This window comes from Ambystoma mexicanum, chromosome 12, assembly GCF_040938575.1.
Source record: "Ambystoma mexicanum isolate Mex_15411 chromosome 12, UKY_AmexF1_1, whole genome shotgun sequence".
NCBI classification, from domain to species: Eukaryota; Metazoa; Chordata; class Amphibia; order Caudata; family Ambystomatidae; genus Ambystoma; species Ambystoma mexicanum.
Genome location: NC_090936.1, coordinates 9,868,383 through 9,894,411, shown reverse-complemented (window position 1 = coordinate 9,894,411; position 26,029 = coordinate 9,868,383). Strand labels below are relative to the sequence as shown.

The 26,029-nt window shown below is 48.0% G+C and overlaps 1 protein-coding gene across 7 annotated transcripts in view; it reads left to right on the top strand.

Moving 5' to 3' along the window:
• CACNA2D1 (calcium voltage-gated channel auxiliary subunit alpha2delta 1) overlaps positions 1-26,029 on the top strand; it is a 1,412,752-nt gene that overhangs the window by 1,164,677 nt on the left and 222,046 nt on the right. For all 7 annotated transcript variants that reach the window (XM_069627805.1, XM_069627804.1, XM_069627806.1 and 4 more), the window contains exons 13-15: positions 10,628-10,706; positions 13,398-13,447; positions 19,288-19,377. In XM_069627805.1, the coding sequence (XP_069483906.1) occupies positions 10,628-10,706; positions 13,398-13,447; positions 19,288-19,377 (219 nt within the window). The remainder of the gene's footprint in view (positions 1-10,627; positions 10,707-13,397; positions 13,448-19,287; positions 19,378-26,029) is intronic.

Sequence of the window (26,029 nt, the reverse complement as noted above, 5' to 3'; positions counted from 1 at the left end):
TTGGGAGTGGCCAGGCCACTGGTGGCAACTGCTTGCTCTGCCTGGAGCTGGCATTGTGACCCCTGTGTTAGAGGTCGTTTTTGGACATTTGAGTGAGTGGTGGGCACCTAAGGACTGTTCATGGGAATGTGTGCCTACATGCCGCTGCCTGGTCATCATTCGAGGCCCCACTTGGGAAATAATGGCAGCTCCTGGACATGTGAGGACATGTGAGACTCTACTTTGTATATAGTGACTAAAACAAATAGGTGAGGCTTGGCATGCAAATGATGAGCGTTTAGGGTGTCTCACGCTGCACTTGGCATATGGTCCTAGCCCCTACACCCGTGAGGCTTTACCTATACGTGGCATACCAGGCTGCCATTAACATATTGTGTCATTGTATGAGGAGCATTGGAGACTATGCTTAACTCATGACCGGGGCACATGGGCACGCAACATGTAACATGCGAGGCTCTCACTGATTTAGCATGGCAAGAACCCTCTCAATATGAGGCAGTACTGGCATACTATGACCGCTTTCCCTGACGTCTCTCCATGGCACCCATGGCATATTAACAGAGCACTCTAGTTGATATGGGTGGCAAGTACAGCAGTATTCTCTCTATCATTCTGTTCTTTTCTGTTGTTGTGCTAAAATCAGTTTTTACATTTGTGGTCACTTCTTGTAATGATATTGAGAATGTGATGTCCTTTCAACTACGCTTTTCCCGTCTAAAAATGTTATTGCCAGAATATTGAACCCTAAAAAGACATCCTTAAAAACGGGTAAGTATGCGCAAACTTTGACTTAAGAGCACGCCATCTCCAGCGGAAATATGTCAGGCTGTATTAGTGTCATTCAGCAGGACAGCACGTCACATCTGTGTCCGTTTGTGCCACCTCTGTTTCCATTGGTGTTAAAGTGACTTCCCATTTCAGTGAGGAAACTCCATTACTTGTCTACTTGTTGCCATTACGGAAAAGTCCTTCTGCCTCCTGTGAGAAACCAGAGGGTGTCTCATCTGCTAGTCCCCGGAATCTCTCTCTCAGGTGGCCAGGACACGGCCATCGCCTTTGGATCCAGACCCTAGGGGTGGACCAGTGTGGGAGGATCACCAGGGTGAGGGGTTTTCAGGGAGTGGGGGTGAGGCAGCCGATGGTGAGTTGCAGTATTCCCCCTTTTTTATTCATCCAAACCCCCACTTTTAACACAAACACTGGGCCAAGGAAGAGGGTGACTGAGAGGAACCACACTAACTCTTGCACATCGTATTGGACATGTCCGGTAAATCAGGTCAGGCAAAGTCAGGCACTCCATTCTAAGTGCTAATACCTGATACCAATTACCTCTCCTCACCGAATAAAAGGCAGAGCCTAGAGACACACTTTGAGCAAGGTGGAACACGAGAACGAGCAGAACTTTTGTGGCAAAGGCAAACCTACTGGATCAGAGCGACGGACCAAGGAACGAGAGCAGCGGGTTGAAAATCCCCATGAGTTCCCTACTGGAGGTCATTGCTTCTGACAGGCCACAAAAGACATGTTGAGAAGACCAGATCCCACGTCAGAAGGCTGTATTGTGTTTCAAGGACACCAGTAACACTCCCGGGTGTAACCAAGAAAGAGACGCACACAGCCGGTCAGTTGGCAAGTGACCTGAGAGACCGGTGTGTGTTAAAGATTAAAGTAACAACATTATATCCCAAGTGAAGGCTGCACGCGTGTGGATGAGACATGAGGAATAGCAGACCTGTCAATGAACTTTGAAGTAAAGACAGCTGCGTAATCAGCGATACTAAATAACGGAGTTGTCCGACGAAAGGGAGTAACCCACTCGAAAGTCTCAGTAAAAATTACATTGTTTGAAACAATAAAGCGAATGAAGAGCAAAAGTGAACTAAAGAAGATTAATTCCTAGAGAAGGGGAGAGTGAAAGTTAAACCGTGAATTTGAGTCGAAGTGGTCCTGCGGTAGTCTGTAAAGAAAGCCACGCACGTTCGAATGTTTCGACATCCAAAGGTGGTCTGAGCCCGATTGAGGGAGACCCAAAGTAAAATAAGCTTGGGGGAGGGAGCCCATTTGCAAGTTTGTGTTGAACTTTGTTGTGAGAGGTCTGAGCCTGACATAGGGGTACCTACGTGAACTGTGTGGTTGAAACATTATTTTGGAAGTCAGGAATAGACTTTAACGTGGAAGGACAAGCAGGCCTCGATCCACGTTTTGTAACTGTTTATTGTGTTGGAAACCGAGCCAGAGTGTGCCATCCAGCCTACAGGACCTCCTTACTCCATGAGGTCCAACGTGGTGAGGAGAGCTGATTCAACCACATTTATTCTTTTGAACAATTACTTTTACGTTTGATTACATTTCTCTTTTTTATACTTTTTGTACAAGAGATAGGCAGGCATTAGGTTTTGTTTGCATAGGCCATTTTGATTTGACGGACTCCACTAGGACTGCATTATTTTATTTTTGATGGTCGAGACTACTCCCATCTTAGGGCAAAGGAGGATTTTGTCCAGCCCCAACACTGTCAATAAAGGTTTGACAAAAAGTACACATTGGGCCTCATTAGGAGTCACCCGGTATGGAAATAACGGTGGCGGTAAACCCGCCGCCACTGTTATTTCCATACCGGGTGATCTCGAGTCCTGCAGGTGGAGGTGTCATTCCCACCAGGTCTGACCTGGCGGGTTTAGCACCGCCCGCCTGCAGGCGGACGTGGAAACACCGGCACGAGATGGTGCCGGTGTTTCCAGGACTCAATGGGAATTGGGATTTACCGAATTCTGCCTCCGGAATTCCTGGGTCACTGTGGTTGTAATGCCCCGGTATTCCGAGAATCACAGAGGCGGAATAGTAATACGAGTCCAGCGGTAACCGAGCCGGAAAAAACGGCAGGTTATTGCCAGGCTCGTAATGAGGCCTATTGTGTCAGTGTCATACTTGTGATACAATGCCTCCCCTACACTTCACAGAGATGAATTTAGTGGAGGAATTAATAGATGCCTCAGGGGATATAGTCACAGAGTGCATTTCTCCACGTGTGGGTGCACCAGGAACCTGGGTCCTGTCTAGTCAGAGCATCCTCTCAGTGTGGCCTGGGATATTCCCATGGGCACCTTGCACCCAGCCCCTTAGGGGGGTGTCTGACGAATTATGATGGACTGGCCAGTTGTAGACTCTGTCCACCCACCTGGGGGTCTCCAAGGGCCATGGTAATTTAGAAACTATTATTTATGTATGTATTAATTTATTAATTTATTTCATTTGTATGGCGCACATACAACCCGGAGGTGTTGAGGCGCTGTTGCAGGTACAAGTCAAGAAGTCATGCTTTGTCATACAATCATGTTTATGGCAATTAAAAGCAAGGTTAGCATAGGTGTAGTTACGGCTGTAGCACAGTTAAATTAATCGAGTAGCATTATCATACATGTTAATCATACAGTGTGGTGGTGTAATAGAGTTAATTATCCAAATTATTAAACACACTGTGGTGCCAGTGGTGCAGTGTGATCCGACTGTTTGTTAACTCCAACAGCCAAAGGCTGCATGGCACACTCTTGATTGTTTGGGCAATTTAATGTAAGATTAATCAACTAAGGAGAGCTCTTGATTGATTGCACAGTCAAGAAACATGGGGTACTCAAAAAATACATTCCGGATACAATTAATCTTAAACACCAATTCGAGGCGATTGGGTGCTCCGACGTATTCCATATCTATGACATGTAATCACCACAGCTGTGCTGCTTCGGAAAATCTTCGGCATCTGCGTCCTGCGTCGATGATGTCGATACGCCGCCCTTGAGGACCTCCTCCGACGGCCGACGTCACTGGGTGTTATAAGTAGGATGCACGATGCCCGTAGCCTCAGTTCCGTTTTTTCCGAGAACTTGTTGGCTTCGGAGATCTCGGTGCGCCTCGACTCTTTGGAGTTCTGTTCTTTCTCGGTTCTTCTAACCTGTTCGTATTGTGAAGTCTTTCTTCGTGAAGATGTCTACCTTGTCTTCCACACTGCGTCCGGGCTTTAAGAAGTGCCGGGACTGTGGGTCCAAGATGTCGGTAACAGACTCGCACGATGCCTGCCTCTGGTGCCTCGGGAGGCCCATGACACGGATGACTGTGTTGACTGCCAGTCGTTCACGTCCAAAGCCTTGCGGGAGCGCAAGAAGAAGTTATCGGTAGGTAAGGTGTCCAAGCCATGGAAGTCGAAGTCTGCGGGGCTTTCGATGGACGATTCGAGGGGCGACTCTCCGCGTCGTCGTCGGTAGTCCAGTGGGTCTCGGTCCCGCAGTCGGTCCCACCACTCCTCTGCCTCTTCGAGGCACTGCCGAAAGCGCCGTCATCGGTCGCCTTCCCCGTCCTCATCTGAGGACCGCCCGTCGGCGGGTCGCTTACCCCACCAAGCATGCAACGCCAGAGGAATGGGCTGCCTTCGGGAAGAAAATGTTGGCGATTCTCAAATCGCAGGGCACTGGTCCGTCCGTGCCTCCGAGTGGGGTTGGTCGTAATCGGTCGAGAGACACTGCTCGCACGCCTTTGGGCTGGGTGGTCGGCACTATTCGCGTGAGAGGTCCCGCTTGGACAAGGGGAATCGTTCTCGTCATGCCCATTCCAGGTCCCGGTCCTCGACGCACTTGAGACCGTGTGCACCTGTGGTGTCTTCGAGGAAGACGTCGATGCCGGTGGCGCCGAGGTTGTCGATGGACTCTTTCGAGGCCCCGCCTATGAAGAAGTCGTCAACGCCATCCGCGCCCTGGCTGTAGAGGGACACGCTCAGGGCTCTGGCCTCCAGGACTGTGTCGACACCATCGATGCTGTCGGCGCCACATTCGGCGTTGACGCCGATTCATTCGACGCTCTCAACGCCTTTCGAGGCTGTTTCAACGGGGTTCCCCGGGGCTCGGCAAAGGTCAAGCATGGCTTTGTTCCACATTCTGTGCCTTCTTACCGCCAGCTTGAGTTTATTTCAGAGGTGGATGAGGGCTCTGATGATGGCATGGTTCCGAGATTCTCTCGGGCCATAGCCAATTTGAGGACCTGCGGCAGTCCCTTCACGATGCCAGTGGGCTGGACCCCTTCTCCGGAGGTGGAGTTTTGTAGGCCTGAGCCTGGCACTCATGCCGACTCCTCGTACCGGCACCTTATGTCCAGGGTCACCGAGTACTTGGGATGGTCTGCTCCCCCAGGGGATTTTCTTCAGGATGACCTTACGGATATCCTCGACCAAGTTCCACCAACTGACCCGGTACTGCCGTTCCATAATGCTCTACAGAGGAGGGTGGCGGCGGCTTGGACTGTTCCAGAGAGTCTCCCGGCAGTGGGCAAGTCTTTGCCGCGAAAATACCGCCCAGCCAGTAGCGACCCCTGCTACTGGACCAAGCACCCCAGTCCGGAGAGTTTGGTGGTGCAGGCGGCTATGGCCCCGGCAAAGCAGGCGTCATATCCTACCATCCCTCCTGATAGGGATGAAAAATGTTTTGACGGCTGGGCAAAGAAAGCGTTTTCTTCAGGGGGTATGGCGCTTCAGGCGGCCAGCTCCGTTTGTGCCTTGTCGCCTTTCACGCATACTCTGTCGAACTGTGTTTCCTTAGATTGCATCAGCCGGTCCATGGCAGCGAGCACTGTGATACGCAGATTTGCGTGGTTGCGGAAGTCAGGGTTTGCTCCTGATGTGCAAGCCTGGCTCCTCAACATGCCCTTTGACGGGGAACATCTTTTTGGCAGCAAGGCTGACGAGAGCCTTGAGAGGTTGCAGACCTCCAAAGCTGCAGCGAAGTCGTTGGGCGCTGCAGTTCGCCAACCTCCGCCTTTTCGTCCTAGGGAACAGCAATGAAGGGGCGGTTCCTTTCGGTATTACTCCTCCTTTGGTAAAGCGAGAGGAGCTGCCAGTCAAAGGAGCCACCGTAGGAGTGCCAGAGGTGGAAAACAAGTTACTCGAGGTGCCAAGGCTGCTCGGGCTGTTGCCTCTTTGCCCTTAGGCAACGCTGCAGCCTCTTCAGCTCAGTCATGAGGCCATGTCCCATGGTTCGCCGGTTAGGGGAAGGCTGGAGCAGCATCCTGCAGAGTGGTGCGCCATTACTTCACATGTGTGGGTTCTGGAGATCATAACTCAACGGCTACTGTCTTCCTTTCCGGCAGAGGCCTCAAGACAATCCACCGGGGAATCTCTCTTTGAAGAGTCCGGATCCGCTCCTTGCGCAGGAAATTCAATGCCTGCTGGAGAAAGGTGCCATAGAACTGGTGCCCGTAGCTGAGAGGAACAAGGGATGGTATTCCCCTTATTTTTTGATTTCCAAGAAAGACGGGGGTTTGAGACCCATCATGGACATGCGCGGTTTGAACAAACTCCTCAGGAAGGACAAGTTCAAGATGGTTACTCTTTCTTAAGTCCTCCAGGCCCTTCAACTTCAGGACTGGTTGGTGTCTCTCGACCTCAAGGACGCTTATTTTCATGTGCCAATACATCCAAAGCACAAAAAGTAACTGAGGTTCGTGGTTGGCGACTCGCACTTTGAGTTTCGGGTCCTGCCGTTCGGATTGACCTCCGCCTGAGGGTCTTCACCAAGCTCATGGTAGTGGTGGCAGCGCATCTAAGGAAAGGGGGGATTCACGTCTACCCCTACCTGGACGATTAGTTGATCAGGGCACGCTCCCCGAACAAGTCCTGGATCATCTGTCAGTCCCTCCACAAGCTGGGCTTCTCCCTCAACTTAAAGAAGTCCCATTTGACACCTACCCAGCGGCTCCAGTACATCGGAGCAGTGCTCGACACATCCCTGGGGCACTGTTTTCCTCCCCAGGTGAGGGCTCATCACATTCAGCAGATGGTGCACAAGTTTCAGCTTGCCCAGAGTCTCCCAGCCTTCGAGTTCTTGAGATTGCTCGGCCTTAAGGCATGCTGCATTCTTCTGGTGCCAGAGGCCAGGTTGTGAATGAGATCTTTGCAATGGGCACTCAAGCTCCAGTGGTCTCAGTTCTCCGACAGGTTGTCGGACCCTGTTCAGGTGCCGTCCTCGGTTGCCCAGGACCTTCTGTGGTGGGCCGTCGAAGACAATCTGATGAAGGGGGCTCCATTTTGGCTACCCTGGCCGGAGGTGACGATCGTTGACAGATGCATCCCTCATGGGATGGGGAGCTCATGCCAACGAGCTGACAGTCAGCGGTCGTTGGTCTCCGTCGGAGTCCAGACTCCATATCAATCTGTTGGAGCTGAGGGCCGTCAGGTTAGCCCTGAAGGCTTTTCTGCCGACTGTGCGAGGAAAGAATGTCCTGATTCTGACGGACAACACAGTGGCCATGCAATACCTCAACAAAAAGGGGGGGGGCAGGGTCACTTCCTCTGTGCAGGGAGGCGATGCAGCTCTGGTTCTGGGCAATCCACGAGGAAGTTTCCATCTGGGCAGTTCATCTGGCCAGAGACGAAAACGAGATGGCGGACGCTCTGAGCAGGCAGAGCGTGATCTCTCACGAGTGGGAGTTGGCTCAGGAGATTCTCCTGGAGATTTTCGCCCTTTGGAGGACCCCTCAAGTGGATCTCTTCACCTACAGTGTCAACCGGAAGTGCGAGAGGTTCTGCTTGCGGGAATTTCCTTCAAAAGTAGCCTTAGGAGACGCGTTCGTGGTGGAGTGGTCATTCCCACTGCTGTACGCGTTTCCTCCAGTCCCCGTCATCCCACAAGTACTGCAGAGATTACGGAGGTTCGGTTCCCGGATGATCCTCATTGCTCCGGTGTGGGCCTGGAGGACGTGGTACCCGGACCTTCTCGACTTGTCCATCTGGCCTCCACGTCCTGTTCCCTACCGAGACGATCTGCTCTCACGGGATGGGGGTCAGGTTCTCCATCCAGAGGTCAGATCCCTCAACCTTCATGCTTGGTTTCTGAAAGGTTGAGGTATAAGGATTGGGACCTCCCTGAAGACGTAATGGAGGTGTTGCTCTCGGCCATACGGCCCGCAACAAAGTCCCTGTACCGTTGCTGTTGGCATAAGTTCTGCGACTGGTGCAGGGTTAAGAATGTGGATCCTTTTGCATGTGACATTCCCATGGTCCTGTCTTTTTTGCTTTCTTTGGCCCTCAGGGGCTTGCAAGTGGGTACCATTAAAGGTTACCTGGCGGCGCTGTCCATATTTAAGCGCTCGTCTAAAGAGTGTTCCTATTTTAAAATTCCTTTAATTTCTCAGTTTCTGAAAGGGCTCACTAATGTGTTCCCTCCGTCACCTTTCCAGGTGCCCGGTTGGGATTTGAACCTTGTTCTCAAGTTTCTGATGGGTGCTCCATTTGAGCCTTTGCATTCATGCCCTTTGGGTCTGTTAACTCTTAAAACTGTATTTTTGGTTGTGGTCACTTCCGCTTGCAGAGTGAGTGAGTTACAGGCACTTTCAGTTAAGCCACCCTTCACTGTATTTCATAAGGACAGGGTTGTCCTTAGAGTTCGTCCTTCCTTTCTTCCGAAGGTGGTGTCGGAATTTCATTTAGGCCAGAAGGTAGTTCTTCCGGCATTTTACCCTCCTCCACATCCTGGTAAGGAAGAGGAGAGGCTCCATATGCTCGATCCTAGGAGAGCGTTAAGCTTTTATATTTCACGCATGCCCCGGGTCAGAGTGGACGATCAACTCTTCATTGGTTACGCTGGAAAGCGTTTTGGACAAGCTGTGACGAAACAGTCTTTGTCTCGCTGGATTATTTTGGCTATCTCTGAGTGTTACCACTTGGGGGTAAGGACCCACCGGTCGGCTTTTGGGCCCATTCTACCAGGGGTATGGCTGCATCTACTGCCCTGCAGACGGGTGTTCCTATTTGTAACATCTGTGATGCAGCCACCTGGGCTTCGGTACATACTTTTGTACGTCACTACTCCCTCGATTCCATCCGTGGGCAGGATCTGGCCTTTGGCAAGGCAGTCCTTTACTCTGCAATTTGATTGCGCATTCCAAATTTCTGTTTTCTAAATTCTTTTCCCTCCTCCTTGCATTGGTACTGCTTTGGGAGCATGTCATAGATATGGAATACGTCGGAGGACCCAATCCCCTCGAAGAACAAGTTACTCTCTTACCTGGTAACGTTCTTTCGATGGGATGGTCCGACGACGTATTCCATATCGCTCCCTCCCTCCCTTCCCCACTACAGAATTTCTTATGCGATTGCAGCTTACGTTTCCGCAAGGCTTTGTGTGTCAGACTGGCAGAAGACTGGTGCCACACGTTCTGGGAAAAAACTTCAACTGAGGCTACAGGTGTCTTGCGTCCTACTTATAACATCCAGTGATGTCGGCCGTCGGAGGAGGTCCTCGAGGGCGGCGTATCGACGTCATCGACGCAGGACACAGACGCCGAAGATTTTCCAAAGCAGCACAGCTGTGGTGATTACATGTCATAGATATGGAATACGTCGTCGGACCATCCCATCGAAAGAACGTTACCAGGTAAGAGAGTAACTTGTTCTTCTAGAGTGCAAAATGTATTTCATGCATTATAACATTGTTTCATTGTGTAACCTTTTTTTTACTCAAACCTATTATACAAACACAAATGTAGTGCAAAGTGCTTTTGATTATTATAAAGATAACACGAAAACACAACTAACAGGACACCTCACTGTCCCTTGCAGGCTATACATATATGGTCAAAGTATTATTTAGAAAACACTGTCAAAACCTAAAGAATGTATCAACATTTACAAGCACATCCTAGTTACACTTATTTGAATTTATCATGTCTAAATGTAAACCATTCTTCAGAGAGATGTGTAAGCATTCACCTATTTCATAACACTGTCGGAATGTTTTTCTGCATACAAGTGTTTATTCATTTAATTGTCGCCAACCGAGGTTTCAGCAAAAGATGGCTTCTTCAGGGCAACCACAAAGCTCCTAGAGACATTTGCCCAACTCCTTCCTTAAATTGAGGCTAAATAAACCATGTGTCAAGCCATATTGGTCTTGTGCCACCTGTCGTATTGCTCAACCTCGCTACAGTGCTATTAAATATTTGGTGTTTCTGTGAAAATATTTGATTACATGTTAACATTGTACAATGCCTAAAATTAGAACCTTTACCGTGCACAGCAAAAGATTAAAGAATACATGTTAGATTAATTGAAAACCTCAACAAGCAAGTTTTGCTTAGAGACTGTATTCATAACACCATTATAGAGCAACACCTAAAACTGCATTGGCCACATAGGGAAGACACCGCCTACTGGCGCCTTCCACAGGAATCCTCAACCTCCAAAAAGTTCCCGTATTCACAAGGTTTTTAGGATATTAAATCTAAAACACATTCTGGAGTTTATACATACTATGGACGCTGTATTTTTCTTCTATGAGTAATGTGTGACAGCTGTAATATTTCTTGATGGCCTGCATTGAAATGTTTTGGTCTACCGCAGACATTAGATCACGCCGTTATTGAATTTGTGTGAAATGTAGTCCAATCATGATTGAATTAAGGTGCTGCTTGATATTTTGAGTGTCCTAAACATTAAATCAGAGTTCCACAGGTCTCAAGTTTTAGGAACTGAAAAGGTAATTGGAACATGCCATGGAGCAATCCATGAAGCTTTGATAGTGATCAAGTGTGCGTTGATGCATTCAGGAGAATCTTCTAATGGCCAATGTTTTCTTTTCCTATTGCCCAGGTGCGTGTATTCACATTTTCTGTGGGACAGCATAATTATGACAAAGGTCCTATCCAGTGGATGGCCTGCCAGAACAAAGGTACGAATGTGAAGTCTTTAGAAGAGGTACTTTTATAAAACAAATATGTATATTTTCCCCTTTTTTTTACAGTATTTAGTTTATATGCTGTGTGTGCGCGTGTGTATGTGTGCGCGTGTGTCGATAGCATGGCATTGCCGTGTTTTAATTCTAGGTTGATATCCCAGTTTCCACATAGTAATTTGTTCACAGCTATAGAGTAAGAGGTTAAGAGCAGTCGGTGTTTGCAGCTGCAGGGTGTGTGGGACATAACCCCTGCCACGTGCCACGTGCCTTCCGTAACCTCTGTCAGCCTATTTAATCCGGAGGGTCCACTCTTTTTATTCTACTTTGTGATCATGTTGAGGTGTGGAGGTTTAATCATCCAGATTTGTTAAAGATTTTGGTTCTGGGAGATTTTAATCTCCAGTTCGAGCCATTAGAAATGATGACTAACATCTTAAGTGACGAATACAGAATTTGGGGTATAGGAGAGGTAGTTGCCCCCCTTCCAAGAGAGGGTTTAAAAATACTGTGGAAGTGGCAAGGCTATTAATGTTAGCTGGTTTGAGGGCCTGTAATGGCCACTTTCAAGGGGACTCTTCGCCTAATAAAATCTTCCACATAGGTAATCACTTCTACAGTTCAGTTAATTTAGAGATCGGGTCCCTTATTAAGGATTTTGTAGTGCAAATCCGCCCTGAGAGAGACCATTACCCGATAGTTATGACGCCAGATCCCACGTGGGTATCAGTCCTGGGGAAGTACTTGGATAGACTGGTGGTTAGTCGGTCCATCAGCGGATATTCTAGACGAGTAGTAAAATGGGACGGTCTGTAGCATGGTACTGCTATCCCAAAAATGTACAATTCCATCCAGCCCAGTTTTGAAAGTTTCTTTAACCTGACTTAGGTGCGGAGTGGTCATGCTAATATTATGGGCAATTTGGGACTTTTTTAAATTAAACTTAATTAACCAAGGAAGGCTTGTAAAACCCCACCCACTCGAGAAACCCTGTGGTATGATAGGGTGTTGAGTACCAAGGCAAGCTAAGCGGGTGGCTAATGATGGAATTGTGGCTTCGCGATCAGTGAGGAGTAGCTAACGTGCTATTATTAAGGCTAAAACATCAGAGTACTCAGAGCACTTACGGGCATCCCTCCTAGGTGCAATAAAAGACAGGAATACAACAAGGTTCTGGGAAACCATGAGGAGGGGCCGCCATCTAAGAGCAGTCATTACAGGGGAAATACCAGAGGTGGTATGGGTCAATCACCTTGAGAATGTGTATAAAGAGACCAGACCAATTGGTTTGGGTAGCATGGTTGGACTGGTTGCTCCATTCTGCCCCCTGATTTTATCTCGTTGGGATATTAGATTGGCGCTCTTGAGTCAGAAGAAGGGAAAGGCGCCTGGCCCTGATGAAGTCATGGTTGAACCGACAATATGGATCCCATATTTGACCAAGTTGTTCAATGTTGCTTTGCGATCAGGGAAGGCTCTGTGTTCTTGGATGAAGGCAATTATCGTACCCATCTTCATGAAGGGGAATAGGGATCTCACGCATGGGCGTGATTTTAGGGAGGACAGGGGTGTTTGTCCCCCTGAACTTTCATTGCACACCATATTGTCCCCCTCATTTGACAGGGACCCCTTTCCTTTAGATGTCATGTCCCCTCCAACACTTTCAGCAAATTTACTCCACTGATCCACTGAAAACTGCCAAAGAGCAGCCTGCCGTCCCTGCACTGGATGGGAGGGAAAGTAGGGCAGTTGGCAATTTCAACACGAGGCACATGTGAGAAACCGAGTCAACTATCAGGCGGTGCCCCGGGCAGACCCCACTTATGCTAGTAGCAGAAACAAGCCCTTTGAAGGGCTCTAAAGAGCCAGGTGTGTGAGGGGTCTGATTGTTTAAAATAAAAAGAAGACGACAGTTTTGGAGCTGTTATGCAGTTAAGCTAAAAGCATTCCTTAAAGATGAACAACGCTCTTTCAGGCTGAATTCCTGTCTGTCCATGTGCACCAGGTTAGATTGCGATGCAAGCGAGGAGGACAGGACGAGTCTCACTGTTTTCAAGGTCTCCTTTATGGTGATTCAAATAGGTCAGGTGTGCCCCTTTAAAGCCAGTTAGGGTGTGGTGTGTGATATTGGTGTCATGCGGATTTTGGTGCCTTTCGTGTTTACATAAGGGAGCGCTTTGAGAGAGTGCTGAAGGAGAGCATTCACAGATTGCTGTTGAGGGGCAGGGTTCCTGCTCCCTGGAGTTCTCAAGCTGTGTTTTGAGAAATTAAGGGTGCTGAGGTGAGGCCTCGAGCCACTAACACACAACAGCTGATGTGAAGCTTTGAGTGATGCCTTTAACCCCTGCAACATGTCTTTAGAGCTAAAAGGGCACTCTAGACCAGACCCTCCTCATGTTTCCTGTTAGCATTCCTCTTCGCTCAGTGTGTGCAGCTTTCCATTGCAGAAGGAACTCTCCTTTCCTGCTCATAGCACAGGGCCTCGGGAAATCTGGGGACGTTTCACTTATGCAGACCCCCCGGCCTGCATTTGCATAATTTGCCTTTTACGTCACATAGGGTTTTACGGAACATATCACCTATGAAGGGATGGAGCTTTCTCCATAGTGTACATGTATGGTATGGCTCTGGTAGGTTGTTCGTGTCACTTTACTAAATGTTTTCTCTGTTCTTCTCCCATTCCTCCAGGGTACTACTATGAAATCCCTTCCATCGGGGCGATAAGAATCAACACACAGGTACCTTTCACTGCTGCGCCTTCTATGAGTGTGTTTTTACAATAGTGCTCTTTTTTTCAACAAATATCTGAAATGAAGTGTAAATAGAATATTTAAACTACATCACAGGGCCCTCTGTAGTTGGCCATTCCCTTCCTGTAACCCCTCAATTGCACAGTGTGTCCCTGGTGCCCTTCTGAGCTGTGGGCAAGGGCTGCAATCCAGGACATGTAATGACATGGTGCCTTGTCTAAGGCAGCCCAGTTCTCATGTCCAGGTGTCTGACAGTGCTGTGTCAATTGCAACAAGCAAAGAGGCACGTTTTAACCTATCACAAATAAATGGCCAGACAATGTGCTTGCTGCGTTTGTGGCAGATTAATAAATGCCCAGTCACTTTTATCTCAAAGGTGACTTGTACACTTTGCGGGGGTGGTGGGGCGGGGAGGGGTGATGTGCTGGACTGCTCCCAGCGTAGTGTGTAGATGCTAGGATCGTATAGCACAGAGACAGACTCTACAAAGCCTGCCATTGTGAAACGTGCAAACCACATGAGTGCTTGAAGGACAGAATATGCCTGAAGGATAGAAATGCAAGTGGGACAGCACTGGTTCACACGAGTGCCTGAAGGTTAGAAATGCACGTGGGACAGCAGTGGTTCACATGAGTGCCTGAAGGAAAGAAATGCAGCGGGACAGAAGTGGTTCACATGAGTGCCTGAAGGAAAGAAATTCAGCGGGACAGAAGTGGATCACACGAGTGCCTGAAGGACAGAATATGCCTGAAGGATAGAAATGCAAGAGGGACAGCACTGGTTCACACGAGTGCCTGAAGGCTAGAAATGCAAGTGGGACAGCAGTGGTTCACACGAGCGCTTGAAGGCTAGAAATGAAAGTGGGACAACACTGGTTCACACGAGTGCTTCAAGGATAGAAATGCAGCGGGACAGCAGTGGATCACACGAGTGCCTGAAGGACAGAATATGCCTGAAGGATAGAAATGCAAGAGGGACAGCACTGGTTCACACGAGTGCCTGAAGGCTAGAAATGCAAGTGGGACAGCAGTGGTTCACACGAGTGGCTGAAGGCTAGAAATGCAAGTGGGACAGCAGTGGTTCACACGAGTGCTTGAAGGAGAGAAATGCAAGCGGGACAGCAGTGGTCCACACGAGTGCATGAAGGCTAGAAATGCAAGCAGGACAGCAGTGGTTCACACAAGTGCTTGAAGGAGAAAAATGCAAGCAGGACAGCAGTGGTTCACACAAGTGCTTGAAGGAGAGAAATGCAAGCGGGACAGCAGTGGTTCAAACGAGTGTTTGAAGGATAGAAATGCAAACGGCACAGCAGTGATTCACACGAGTGCTTGAAGGAGAGAAATGCAAGCGGGACAGCAGTGGTTCACACGAGTGCTTGAAGGAGAGAAATGCAAGTGGGACAGCAGTGGTTCACACGAGTCCTTCAAGGCTAGAAATGCAAGAGGGACAGCACTGGTTCACACGAGTGCTTGAAGGCTAGAAATGCAAACGGGACAGCAGTGGTTCACACGAGCGCTTGAAGGCTAGAAATGCAAGTGGGACAGCAGTGGTTCACACGAGTCCTTACTGCAAACAAAATGAACGAAAGAGTCAGAAATGACCTTGTAATGCTTTGCCCATCCCCCTGTACTTTTCCAGACAGGTGAAACTAGAATGTCTTGGTTTCCTTTGCATTTAAAAGCACATCCCACCTAGTGTGCAAAAACCTCTCCTGATTTGTGCAAATATGAAAAGGGTGATAAGGGGCCAGGGCCTGTGAATGTTTGCCTCTATGCGTGTGTTAATCCTTCTGGTCTAACATATGCAAACCTTTTAATCATGGCCGCTTCTACTCTCCTTAGCCCTCTCTGGCATGCAAGGCTTCTTGCTATCGCCGCATTCATTCAGTCTTGACTGGTGCCGTCTTTTCACAGTATTAAGAAGCTTTGCGGTTCAGTGTCACTCATATGCTGATGACGCCCACCTCTCAGTCATCCCCGAAAATCATGATCTTAGGTCATTGCTTCAGCTCCTTAAATGCTAGAATGCGAATTGACACCTTTAACTTTGAAAGACCAGAAGTTAGTTCTTCTGCCTCCAGACTGGCGCATGGTCTTCCTCTTCCCGACCTCTTCCTTACTGTCAACGACAGGCCTTAGCTGCCATGGCTTCCTGGAAGGCGAAGAGTAGAGGTAAGGCCTGTCTTCCCTAGACACCACCCTGCTGACCTGAGATATGTGCTACAGGTGCGAGGTGTGGCCCCCGGAACATCGGTCTTTCCTGCTGACCTGAGATATGTGCTACAGGTGCGAGGTGTGGCCCCCGAAAGATCGGTCTTTCCTGCTGACCTGAGATATGTGCTACAGGTGCGAGGTGAGGCCCCCGGAAGATCGGTCTATGGAAGAGGAGGAAAATATCCCCGAACGGGGACACAAAAAACCTCCTGATGGTCAATGATGCTGGAAGGCACCAGTCCATGCTTCCAGGAATCCAACTGTAGAAACAGTCTACAGGATATTGCGGTGGAAGCGCATGGGTGCTATAGGTAGAGATGATGCTTGAATCTAGATGGGCTGAGTAGAAGCTGGAATCCGATGAGCAGAATAGAGCAGAGCACAGAGGCGAAACACTGCTCCCCTTCTGAATAGCAGGAATCAGTGGAGAACCACAAGGAAAGCAAGGTAGCCAAGAGACTGGGAATATAAAACAGCTACGAGAAAGATCCTGCAGAGCAAAGGAAGCCAGGAGAGAACCGGGAGACCAGGGGAGGCCAAGGATAGCTTACCAGAACAAGGAAGAAAGCAAAGAAGGAACTGGCACCGCTGCAACCGGAGGAAACAAAGTTACGACGCACACGGTCCTGACTCCAGTTTCCAGATATCTGCTTCCTTCTATATCACGGCGTAACTTGACCAGCGTTCTTAACATGAAGCAGTCATCTTGGTTAGGACACTCGTAACCTCCAACTTTGCCACAGCGATTGGAAGCATCTCCAATGATCCAATACTCTGCGAGAACCGCTGACACTTACATCTTCCCTACCTCTTCCCTACATCTTCTCTTCCTCTTCCCTACTTCTTATATACCTATCCCTACCTCTTCCCTAGCTCTTCCCTACTTCTTCTCTACCTCTTCCCTTCATTCTCCCTTCCTTGTCCCTTCCTTTTCCCTTCTTCCGCCCTTCCTCTCCCTTGTTCTTCCCTTGCTCTTCCCTACCTCTTCCCTTCCTTTGCCCTTCCTCTTCCCCTCCTCTTCCATTCCTCTTTCCTTCCTCTTCCCTCCTTCTTATATACCTATCCCTACCTCTTCCCTAGCTCTTCCCTACTTCTTCTCTACCTCTTCCCTTCATTCTCCCTTCCTTGTCCCTTCCTTTTCCCTTCTTCCGCCCTTCCTCTCCCTTGTTCTTCCCTTGCTCTTCCCTACCTCTTCCCTTCCTTTGTCCTTCCTCTTCCCTTTGCTCTTCACTTCCTCTTCTCTTCCTCTTCACTTCCTCTTCTATTCCTTTTCACTTCTTCCTCCCTTCCTCTTCCTCTTCCGTTCTTCTTCCCTTGCTCTTCCCTACCTTTCCCCTTCATCATCCCTTCCTTTTCCCTTCCGCTTTACTTCCTCTTCACTTCCTCTTCCTTTTGTCCTACCTTGTTGTTCCCTTGCTCTTCCATACCTCTTCCCTTCCCCTTCACCCCCTTCCTCTTCCCTTGTTCTTCCCTTCCTTTCCCTTTTTCCTCCCTTCCTCTTCCCTTCGCTCTTCATTTGCTCTTCCCTACCTCTTCCTATCATATTCCCTTCCTCTTCCTTGCTCTTCCCTACCTCTTTGAGACCTCTTCCCTAGTGTAGAGAAGGTCCCAAACATGATTCGCACCCCTACCCCCCATTTTGAGGTACCAGGAACGTTCGCACCAAAATATGTGACGTATGATGAGCAAGTAAACCAGCAGAGAGCCGCAGTGGGGCTCTGCCCAGTACCTATCAGACTGACAGCACCTATTGAAGTACCTGCACATAAGAAACCTTGGACAGTGAGGTACCCATTGAGAAAACCATATCGACAAGTGAGACAGAATGACGATTGTCAAAACAAAATGCCGGAAGAAGCCAAGAAAGTCCTAAAAGAAGACAATGGTGACGTCACAATAACCCGGACTGACTCACATATAGAAGTTATGATGACCCATGAATGATAAAAAGAGACGAAAACACCATGGATAAGTGACATCCTGAGTTAAAAGCGAAATAACGATGTCAAATGTTAGAAGCTTATGCCATGAGGGTGATGAAGATATTCAGCCAGCTTACACGTGTACATATGCAAGGAATCGCAAGAAGCTAAGAAAATCGTGAGGCTTGCTAAAGCTTAGTAGTAAAATAGAGTGCGGCAAGCGCCACCTACACATATCTACCTCAAGAAAAGAACTGTATATAAATATACTTCCACTATGACCAAGAGCAGAACCGACCAAAGGTTACTTAAGGTCTCACGAGGAGAGCTTTGCAGCAGGAAAATTGAGAATTGAGGACAGAGAGAAACTCAGACGAAGGCAAGTCATGCCAGGAAGCCAAGGTCGTACCAGCTGAAATAGACCAACAGTGCATACAATTAATGAAGAGAAGAACAGAGTATCCTATTCTGAAAGGTCAAGATAAGCCACAGATGGCAGATGGCTGACGAAATGAAATCAAATACATGAATTGCATGGAGAATAAAACGGTGTGACCGAGCCAGCAGAAGAAATGAAACTTTCACACCTCCGCATGGAGTTGTGCCATGCCCAGACGTCTTCACTTTTCCAGACCAAGAAGCAGTCTCGAGGCCAAAATACAAAGAAATAATTGACACATGACCACTGAAGTGATGATTGATTGTTGCAATAATTGAAGGGAGACTGGGGGAGCGGACGAGTTCCCTGCACCTGGCTGGCTATTCTGCACACTGCTAGGCTGGTGGAAAAGTATGAGTGGGGTTGATGCCAACCCAATCATAGTGGACCATGTAATCTAGGGTCCTATAGTTAATAGAACCAATGAGACATCGTACTTTTAGTGACGTCTACAGCAGCCATTTTGAAGGAAGGGCTCAGAAGCCCCACCTGACACTGTTTATCCAATCCCCTCACTTTGTTACCATATACAGATATAGTACCTATATTAAAGTTAACTTCCTATAACCAATAGAATTTCATGCAACATTTTAAGCATTACACATCAGTAATGACGGGTTTTTAGAATAAAAGATGTGTTTTTATGAAGTTTGTTGGAGTTGTGAAGCGAGAAGGAAGATCGAGCGATTGCTGATGTTCATGAACTCCCCGTTTTTTGTACTTGTCATTAAATGGACTCCCTTTGCCAAACTATTGAGTTGTCATTATTGATTTGATGCTAGAGTATCAATCTGCATCCCCATCCATCTCACGGGTGCTGCTACTCATCTTAAAGTGCTATTGGGCAACCCCCAGCTTTATGGGCCGGTTGGGGTCCTAGTGCACACTACCTCTTCCCTTCCTCTTCACTTCCTCTTCCCTTGCTTGTACCTTCCCTTCCTTGTACCTTCCCTTTCCCTTCTTCTTCCCTACCTTTCTGCTTCGTCATCCTTTCCTTTTTACTTAATCGTCCCTTCCTTTTTCCTTCCTCGTGCCTACCTCTTCCATTCTCCTCTTTTCTCTCTTCACTTTCCTGCAATTCACACAGACTGCCTTTGCTTGACAGGGGGTCCAGTTTAGCCCAATGTAATCTTATAGAACTTTGAAAAAGAATATGGGCAGAAGACTACTCAGTCGCCTCTTATTTTAATAGAACCAGTGTGACATGTACCATAGCTTGGAATGTGATGTTTATGATCATCTCTATTTTTGCAGGAATACTTGGATGTTTTGGGAAGACCGATGGTTTTAGCCGGAGAGAAGGCCAAGCAGGTGCAGTGGACCAACGTGTATTTGGATGCCCTGGTAAGGTTTCCCTGTCACCACATTTCTGAAAATATCAGGAGAATTAGGGCTGAAAAGATTGTATCAAAGATTCTTTGCTCCAAATAAAAATGTGCAATGACAAAACAACACAACACAGAACCATTACATTAGATAATATCATCAAAATACTGCCTCTTAATGACGTATGGATTTGTGTTTTCTTGTTTATTGGGGTTCACTTAGGTTTGTTTTTGGTTTCTTAGGACAGGAGCCCAGTTTGAGAGCAATGGGGGCTTGTCCAGGATTAGATGGGGACTGAGTCATTGGTATGACAGCGGCTGAGGGAGGGACACTGTCAGTAAAGGTTCTCAGTGCTGAGCTTAGGGAAGGTAGATGAGCTGTTTTATCAAATGCACATTGTGGAACGTGTGGCATGACAGCTAGTAAGGAGGCCTCCTAACCACGAGTGTGCCGGGAAGGGCAACGCTTAAGGCTGATGAGCAGCACAAGCACATGCCATGGCTTACCTGTGCATGAAGTGACATCTTAACGACAAATGAATGTGCCACGTTATGCTATTACCCAAGGGAGATCAGAATGATCTCTACCAAAGGGTCTGAGACATGTTGCCTCATAGCCATGAGTCTAGCAGGGAGAGCAAGCACCCTCAGCGTAGCGTTGCATGTTGTCATCAGTGGCATGGGAACTCGGTGACCACTCGGAGAAGCTGGCTTATCCCTGCAGGTTATTTCCTACAAAACAAAGGAGGAAATAAGTGAATCGCGAGAGACCAGGCCTCTAGGGCTGCGACCAAGCAACCATGCACAGAGCTACTGAGAGGCAAACTGCGGTTTCAAGAAGTACTAAGGCTTGTTGAAAAGTTACCATTTTGATATTAATCGTGCCTCAGAGGTTTTGCTTGTCTGTGACCTCCAGTTTCTTCCCATGCCCAATCCTGACTCAGCGAAACTGCATCCCAAGCAAGGGCTGACATATATTCTGGTGTTTGGGAACCTGCTGAATAGGTTCTCCCAGGTGCAATATCCACATACACATGAAAATAATGCAGATCTTTTCTAAAAAGCAAGGCAGTGATTTCCAAGACATAGGAGACTAGTGATTTAAAAAAAATAATAATATTTTAGCTCTCTTGCAGAATAATATTTCGTCTGTGCTCGATATGAGTTTTTTTGTGTTTTCTTTTTGATAGAGGTCCTCCTACCAGCACTCACTCGTCTTCTGATTCCTCTCGGCCTGGTCTGTATACCTTCTTAAGCACATCCCATATTCACCAGTAGACATCCTCTTGCAGGCACTCACTCGTCTTCTGATTCCTCTGGGACTGGTCTGTATACCTTCTTAAGCACATCCCATATTCACCAGTAGACATCCTCTTGCAGGCACTCACTCGTCTTCTGATTCCTCTGGGCCTGGTCTGTATACCTTCTTAAGCACATCCCATATTCACCAGTAGACATCCTCTTACAGGCACTCACTCGTCTTCTGATTCCTCTGGGCCTGGTCTGTATACCTTCTTAAGCATATCCCATATTCACCAGTAGACATCCTCTTACAGGCACTCACTCGTCTTCTGATTCCTCTGGGCCTGGTCTGTATACCTTCTTAAGCACATCCCATATTCACCAGTAGACATCCTCTTACAGGCACTCACTCGTCTTCTGATTCCTCTGGGCCTGGTCTGTATACCTTCTTAAGCATATCCCATATTCACCAGTAGACATCCTCTTACAGGCACTCACTCGTCTTCTGATTCCTCTGGGCCTGGTCTGTATACCTTCTTAAGCATATCCCATATTCACCAGTAGACATCCTCTTACAGGCACTCACTCGTCTTCTGATTCCTCTGGGCCTGGTCTGTATACCTTCTTAAGCACATCCCATATTCACCAGTAGACATCCTGTTACAGGCACTCACTCGTCTTTTGATTCCTCTGGGCCTGGTCTGTATACCTTCTTAAGCATATCCCATATTCACCAGTAGACATCCTCTTACAGGCACTCACTCGTCTTCTGATTCCTCTGGGCCTGGTCTGTATACCTTCTTAAGCACATCCCATATTCACCAGTAGACATCCTCTTACAGGCACTCACTCGTCTTCTGATTCCTCTGGGCCTGGTCTGTATACCTTCTTAAGCACATCCCATATTCACCAGTAGACATCCTCTTACAGGCACTCACTCGTCTTCTGATTCCTCTGGGCCTGGTCTGTATACCTTCTTAAGCATATCCCATATTCACCAGTAGACATCCTCTTACAGGCACTCACTCGTCTTCTGATTCCTCTGGGCCTGGTCTGTATACCTTCTTAAGCATATCCCATATTCACCAGTAGACATCCTCTTACAGGCACTCACTCGTCTTCTGATTCCTCTGGGCCTGGTCTGTATACCTTCTTAAGCACATCCCATATTCACCAGTAGACATCCTGTTACAGGCACTCACTCGTCTTTTGATTCCTCTGGGCCTGGTCTGTATACCTTCTTAAGCATATCCCATATTCACCAGTAGACATCCTCTTACAGGCACTCACTCGTCTTCTGATTCCTCTGGGCCTGATCTGTATACCTTCTTAAGCACATCCCAAATTCACCAGTAGACATCCTCTTGTGGAAACAGAAAAATAATATGAGGCCGGGAAGCCCAGAAAGAAACACACCAACACAGGTTACAAAGAACATACAAGTGCTTTATTTAAAAGCTACAACAGTTACCAAAGTCAATTGACAAACGGATAGCTATTCGGCTCTCAGAGTAACATAACAAACTTCAACGAGAGTTCAATGCGTTAGTGAGAGAGACCTTACATTGGAATACTTGGGTCTTTTATACTATTTGTCCAGCCCTTGGCCAACCATCTCACGGGTTAACCATTCTACGAGCCGGGCCTATGGGTTCCTTGCCAGGTCAATCCTTTAATATATGTATTTTGATTAGTTTCACTGATATAGTTGTACATTTACACATAGGTCAACGGTAGGACAAGGTCTCAGTTCGCAACTCCGACAAGTGGCCTGCAGGCATATTAATTATTCATGTGTACGGAGGTCACAACGGCCAGAATCTTACTCAGAATGTCAGTCGGCCTCCATTTTGATGTTCAGGGTGACTTCCATATAACAAGAGAACCTAAAATGGCGGCTAAATCCAAGATGGCGACTTACATTACTTTTCTCTAAGGTCAAGACCTTGCCGTGGAGTTTGTTTGTATACAATGTTTTAGACAACTTGGCGTAGGCCAATGCACACACAATTGTTGCGATAGGAGGCATAATATTGTTTCAATTCCGACACTCTTACAGGCACTCACTCGTCTTCTCATTTCTCTGGGCCTGGTCTGTATACCTTCTTAAGCACATCCCATATTCACCAGTAGACATCCTCTTACAGGCACTCACTGGTCTTCTGATTCCTCTGGGCCTGGTCTGTATACCTTCTTAAGCACATCCCATATTCACCAGTAGACATCCTCTTACAGGCACTCACTCGTCTTCTGATTCCTCTGGGCCTGGTCTGTATACCTTCTTAAGCACATCCCATATTCACCAGTAAGACATCCTCTTACAGGCACTGACTCGTCTTCTGATTCCTCTGGGCCTGGTCTGTATACCTTCTTAAGCACATCCCATATTCACCAGTAAGACATCCTCTTACAGGCACTCACTGGTCTTCTGATTCCTCTGGGCCTGGTCTGTATACCTTCTTAAGCACATCCCATATTCACCAGTAGACATCCTCTTACAGGCACTCACTCGTCTTCTGATTCCTCTGGGCCTGGTCTGTATACCTTCTTAAGCACATCCCATATTCACCAGTAGACATCCTCTTACAGGCACTCACTGGTCTTCTGATTCCTCTGGGCCTGGTCTGTATACCTTCTTAAGCACATCCCATATTCACCAGTAGACATCCTCTTACAGGCACTCACTGGTCTTCTGATTCCTCTGGGACTGGTCTGTATACCTTCTTAAGCACATCCCATATTCACCAGTAGACATCCTCTTACAGGCACTCACTCGTCTTCTGTTTCCTCTGGGCCTGGTCTCCGTACCTACTGAATGAAGGGCGGGGGAGGGGGGCGGGGGGGTTGAGGATAGAGCAAGACTGCAGCGGAAGGGGAATGGTGCAGAGGGGAGGGGACGGTCGACACTGATGTAGTAGAGACCCAGAGGACTTCCAAACTCGGGCCTATCCTCCTGTGCTCACACGTGTGGAGGGCTCATGCCTGCATGTATGTCAGCGATGCAAGCAATTCTGGGTAGGTGCCGGTGGGCACACGCCAAGCAATTTCACATGCAGCATGGGCTGGCTCGTGCATTGATGCCTTCGACGCGGGTCCCAGCATGCGCAAAGCCCCTTTCTGAAGGACTCACTGTGGCCCCTGCTGCAGGGGCCTTCACGTCCAAAATCTAGTGAATATTGTAAGAAATGGACCCAGCTTCTTCCAATTGAGTGAGTGCAGGTGGGAGTCCTTTACACAATCCCTGGTTATCCTGAAAACCTGGTGTGGAGGCAGCTCTCGATGGCCAGGGTCGAAGAGATCTATCTAGCTTGTACAGAATTCACAGATGTTATTTGAATGCGGGTTTCCTAAGGATCAGGCGGATTTCTTTTTGGGAATCTTGAATAGTGCGTGCACATCACTGTTCTTTTCGTGATGTTTTTTACAGGCTTTCTTATTGCAGGAAAGGAAGCTATGTGGCTCGTTGCAAGAGCTGCCCCCCGAACCCCCTCCCGCCATATCTCTTTATTATTGGAAATGAAGCATATGCAGGAAGCGGGGGGGAAGGGGGGCACAGGATGCAATTATGCGCGTCTCTGAGACAAGATTCCCCTGGATTCTAGCGCTTGCCTCTAATGTTGCATTACAGTAGGTTATCTGCGCTGCCGTATCAGCCCGACCCCAGAGAGGGCTTCCGCAGCACGGGGGCACCCTAAGCGTGATCCCTTTTACCGTAAGAGCCCCTGCCTCTTGCATCCATCAGCCACAAGCTTGCGACAAAGGTCAGCACAAAAGGGCCGGGATCCGGGATGTCGCAACTCCCTTTCGCTGCAACCCCGGGTCGCTGACCAGATGTCACTGACCAGATGTTCGAGTCCTCGCTCTGCAGCAAATTCCCGATCCATTGAGTGCAACGTGATGGTTGCATGTGCGCTCTCTGCAGTGCTGGGCCTGCTCCTGGACATGTGATGTTTATTTTCCCAGAACACTTTCTGGGGTAATATTGGGGGGCAGACGGTTTTGAAGGAGCAGTTTCCTTCAGAGAAGGCCGAGATTAGAGCGAGACCTCAATTTGCTTCCGAGAATCCAGACACTGAACGCAAATTGGTTTAACAGTGAAACCCTCTTGGCAGAAAAGCCTGCTATAGCATATAGTGCTTTTGAAAAAAGAAATCCCATTGAAAGAGTTGATGGCAAAGGTGTAGAAAATCTACAAAAAAAGAATGTTTAGATTTGAGTTGGATAAATAAAGAGAAGAAGGCCACGTATGTGGAACTATAGGAACACTCTGAAATAGCAAAAGCGAATGAATTGGCCTGACTGAAAAGCCATGGTTTTTCCCCCGCCAATTTAGTTCCATTAAACGCTCCGGCCAGTGGCCGAGGCGTAGTGGTCCCGAGCAAATGGTTCAGAACATACTCTGTGATCATTTTCTTTGACTAGATCGATAGTAATAAGTGAAATTGAAAGTGCGCACATGTATGTCAGATGCAAGGCCTGGTGGTCACACATGTGATAATATGCAGGCTCTATGTGTTTCACTTGTCTAGCCTAGGGCGTACCTCGATCAGTCTCGTGCATCAGAACACATAGCCCACCCACCCCGGTTTCGCCACTCCGTAGGGGATGCGCAGGACATGGTTCCAGGTCACACTTGCAATATAAGGTCCTGTAATGAGACTTGGACAAAGGGGCACTCTACTTTTCAGTGCTGCCCCACCCCGGAGTTCTCAAAATGAGCCTGAAAGGAACCCTCTCTTCTGAGCAGTGGTCATTTCACATGTATTGTGCATGTTAAAATGGCCGCCTCTGGGACTCGGATCACAGGAAGCAAATGAAATGGAGGGCATGTTCAGAGGCTTCCTGAAGATAAGATTGGCAAGATCCACGTATGAACGCATCACTCCTCCGTGTGAGATTTCCGTCCGTCACATCGAGGGTTTGGAGAAGGGTAGTAGACAATGGCGGACACGTTCTGGTGTCTGAGGACGAGCTTCTGTTTCTATCAATCATTAATGTAAGGCTGTCCTCAGAAAGAGATCAAATTCTGTATAAAGCCTTAAAAAGAAATGGCAAGACTCAAATATTCATTGGCAATGTCTACAATACTAGTGCAGCTCAATATTTCAGGACTTGGGATTCTTAACGGTCAGGGCATATATATCGGCCCTTAGAGCCAACATAGAAGTCCCCATATTAACTTTCAACTGCACAAGACCACCAAGCCCTGCCATTAATCTCCAAGGACCTTCGATCCTAAATGATATGATGTGATATGTCATTTATAAGGCGTATGTACATAATTGTTTCTAGGCGCGACTAGGCAAGGGAGGAGGAACAGAGGGAAGGCAGAGACAGTGATCTTACTAGGCCTAGTGACAATCAGATCGTACAAGTGCGATACCGCAAAGTGCAGGAGGGGAGGGAAAAGGTGGAAGTGCCGGGGAGAG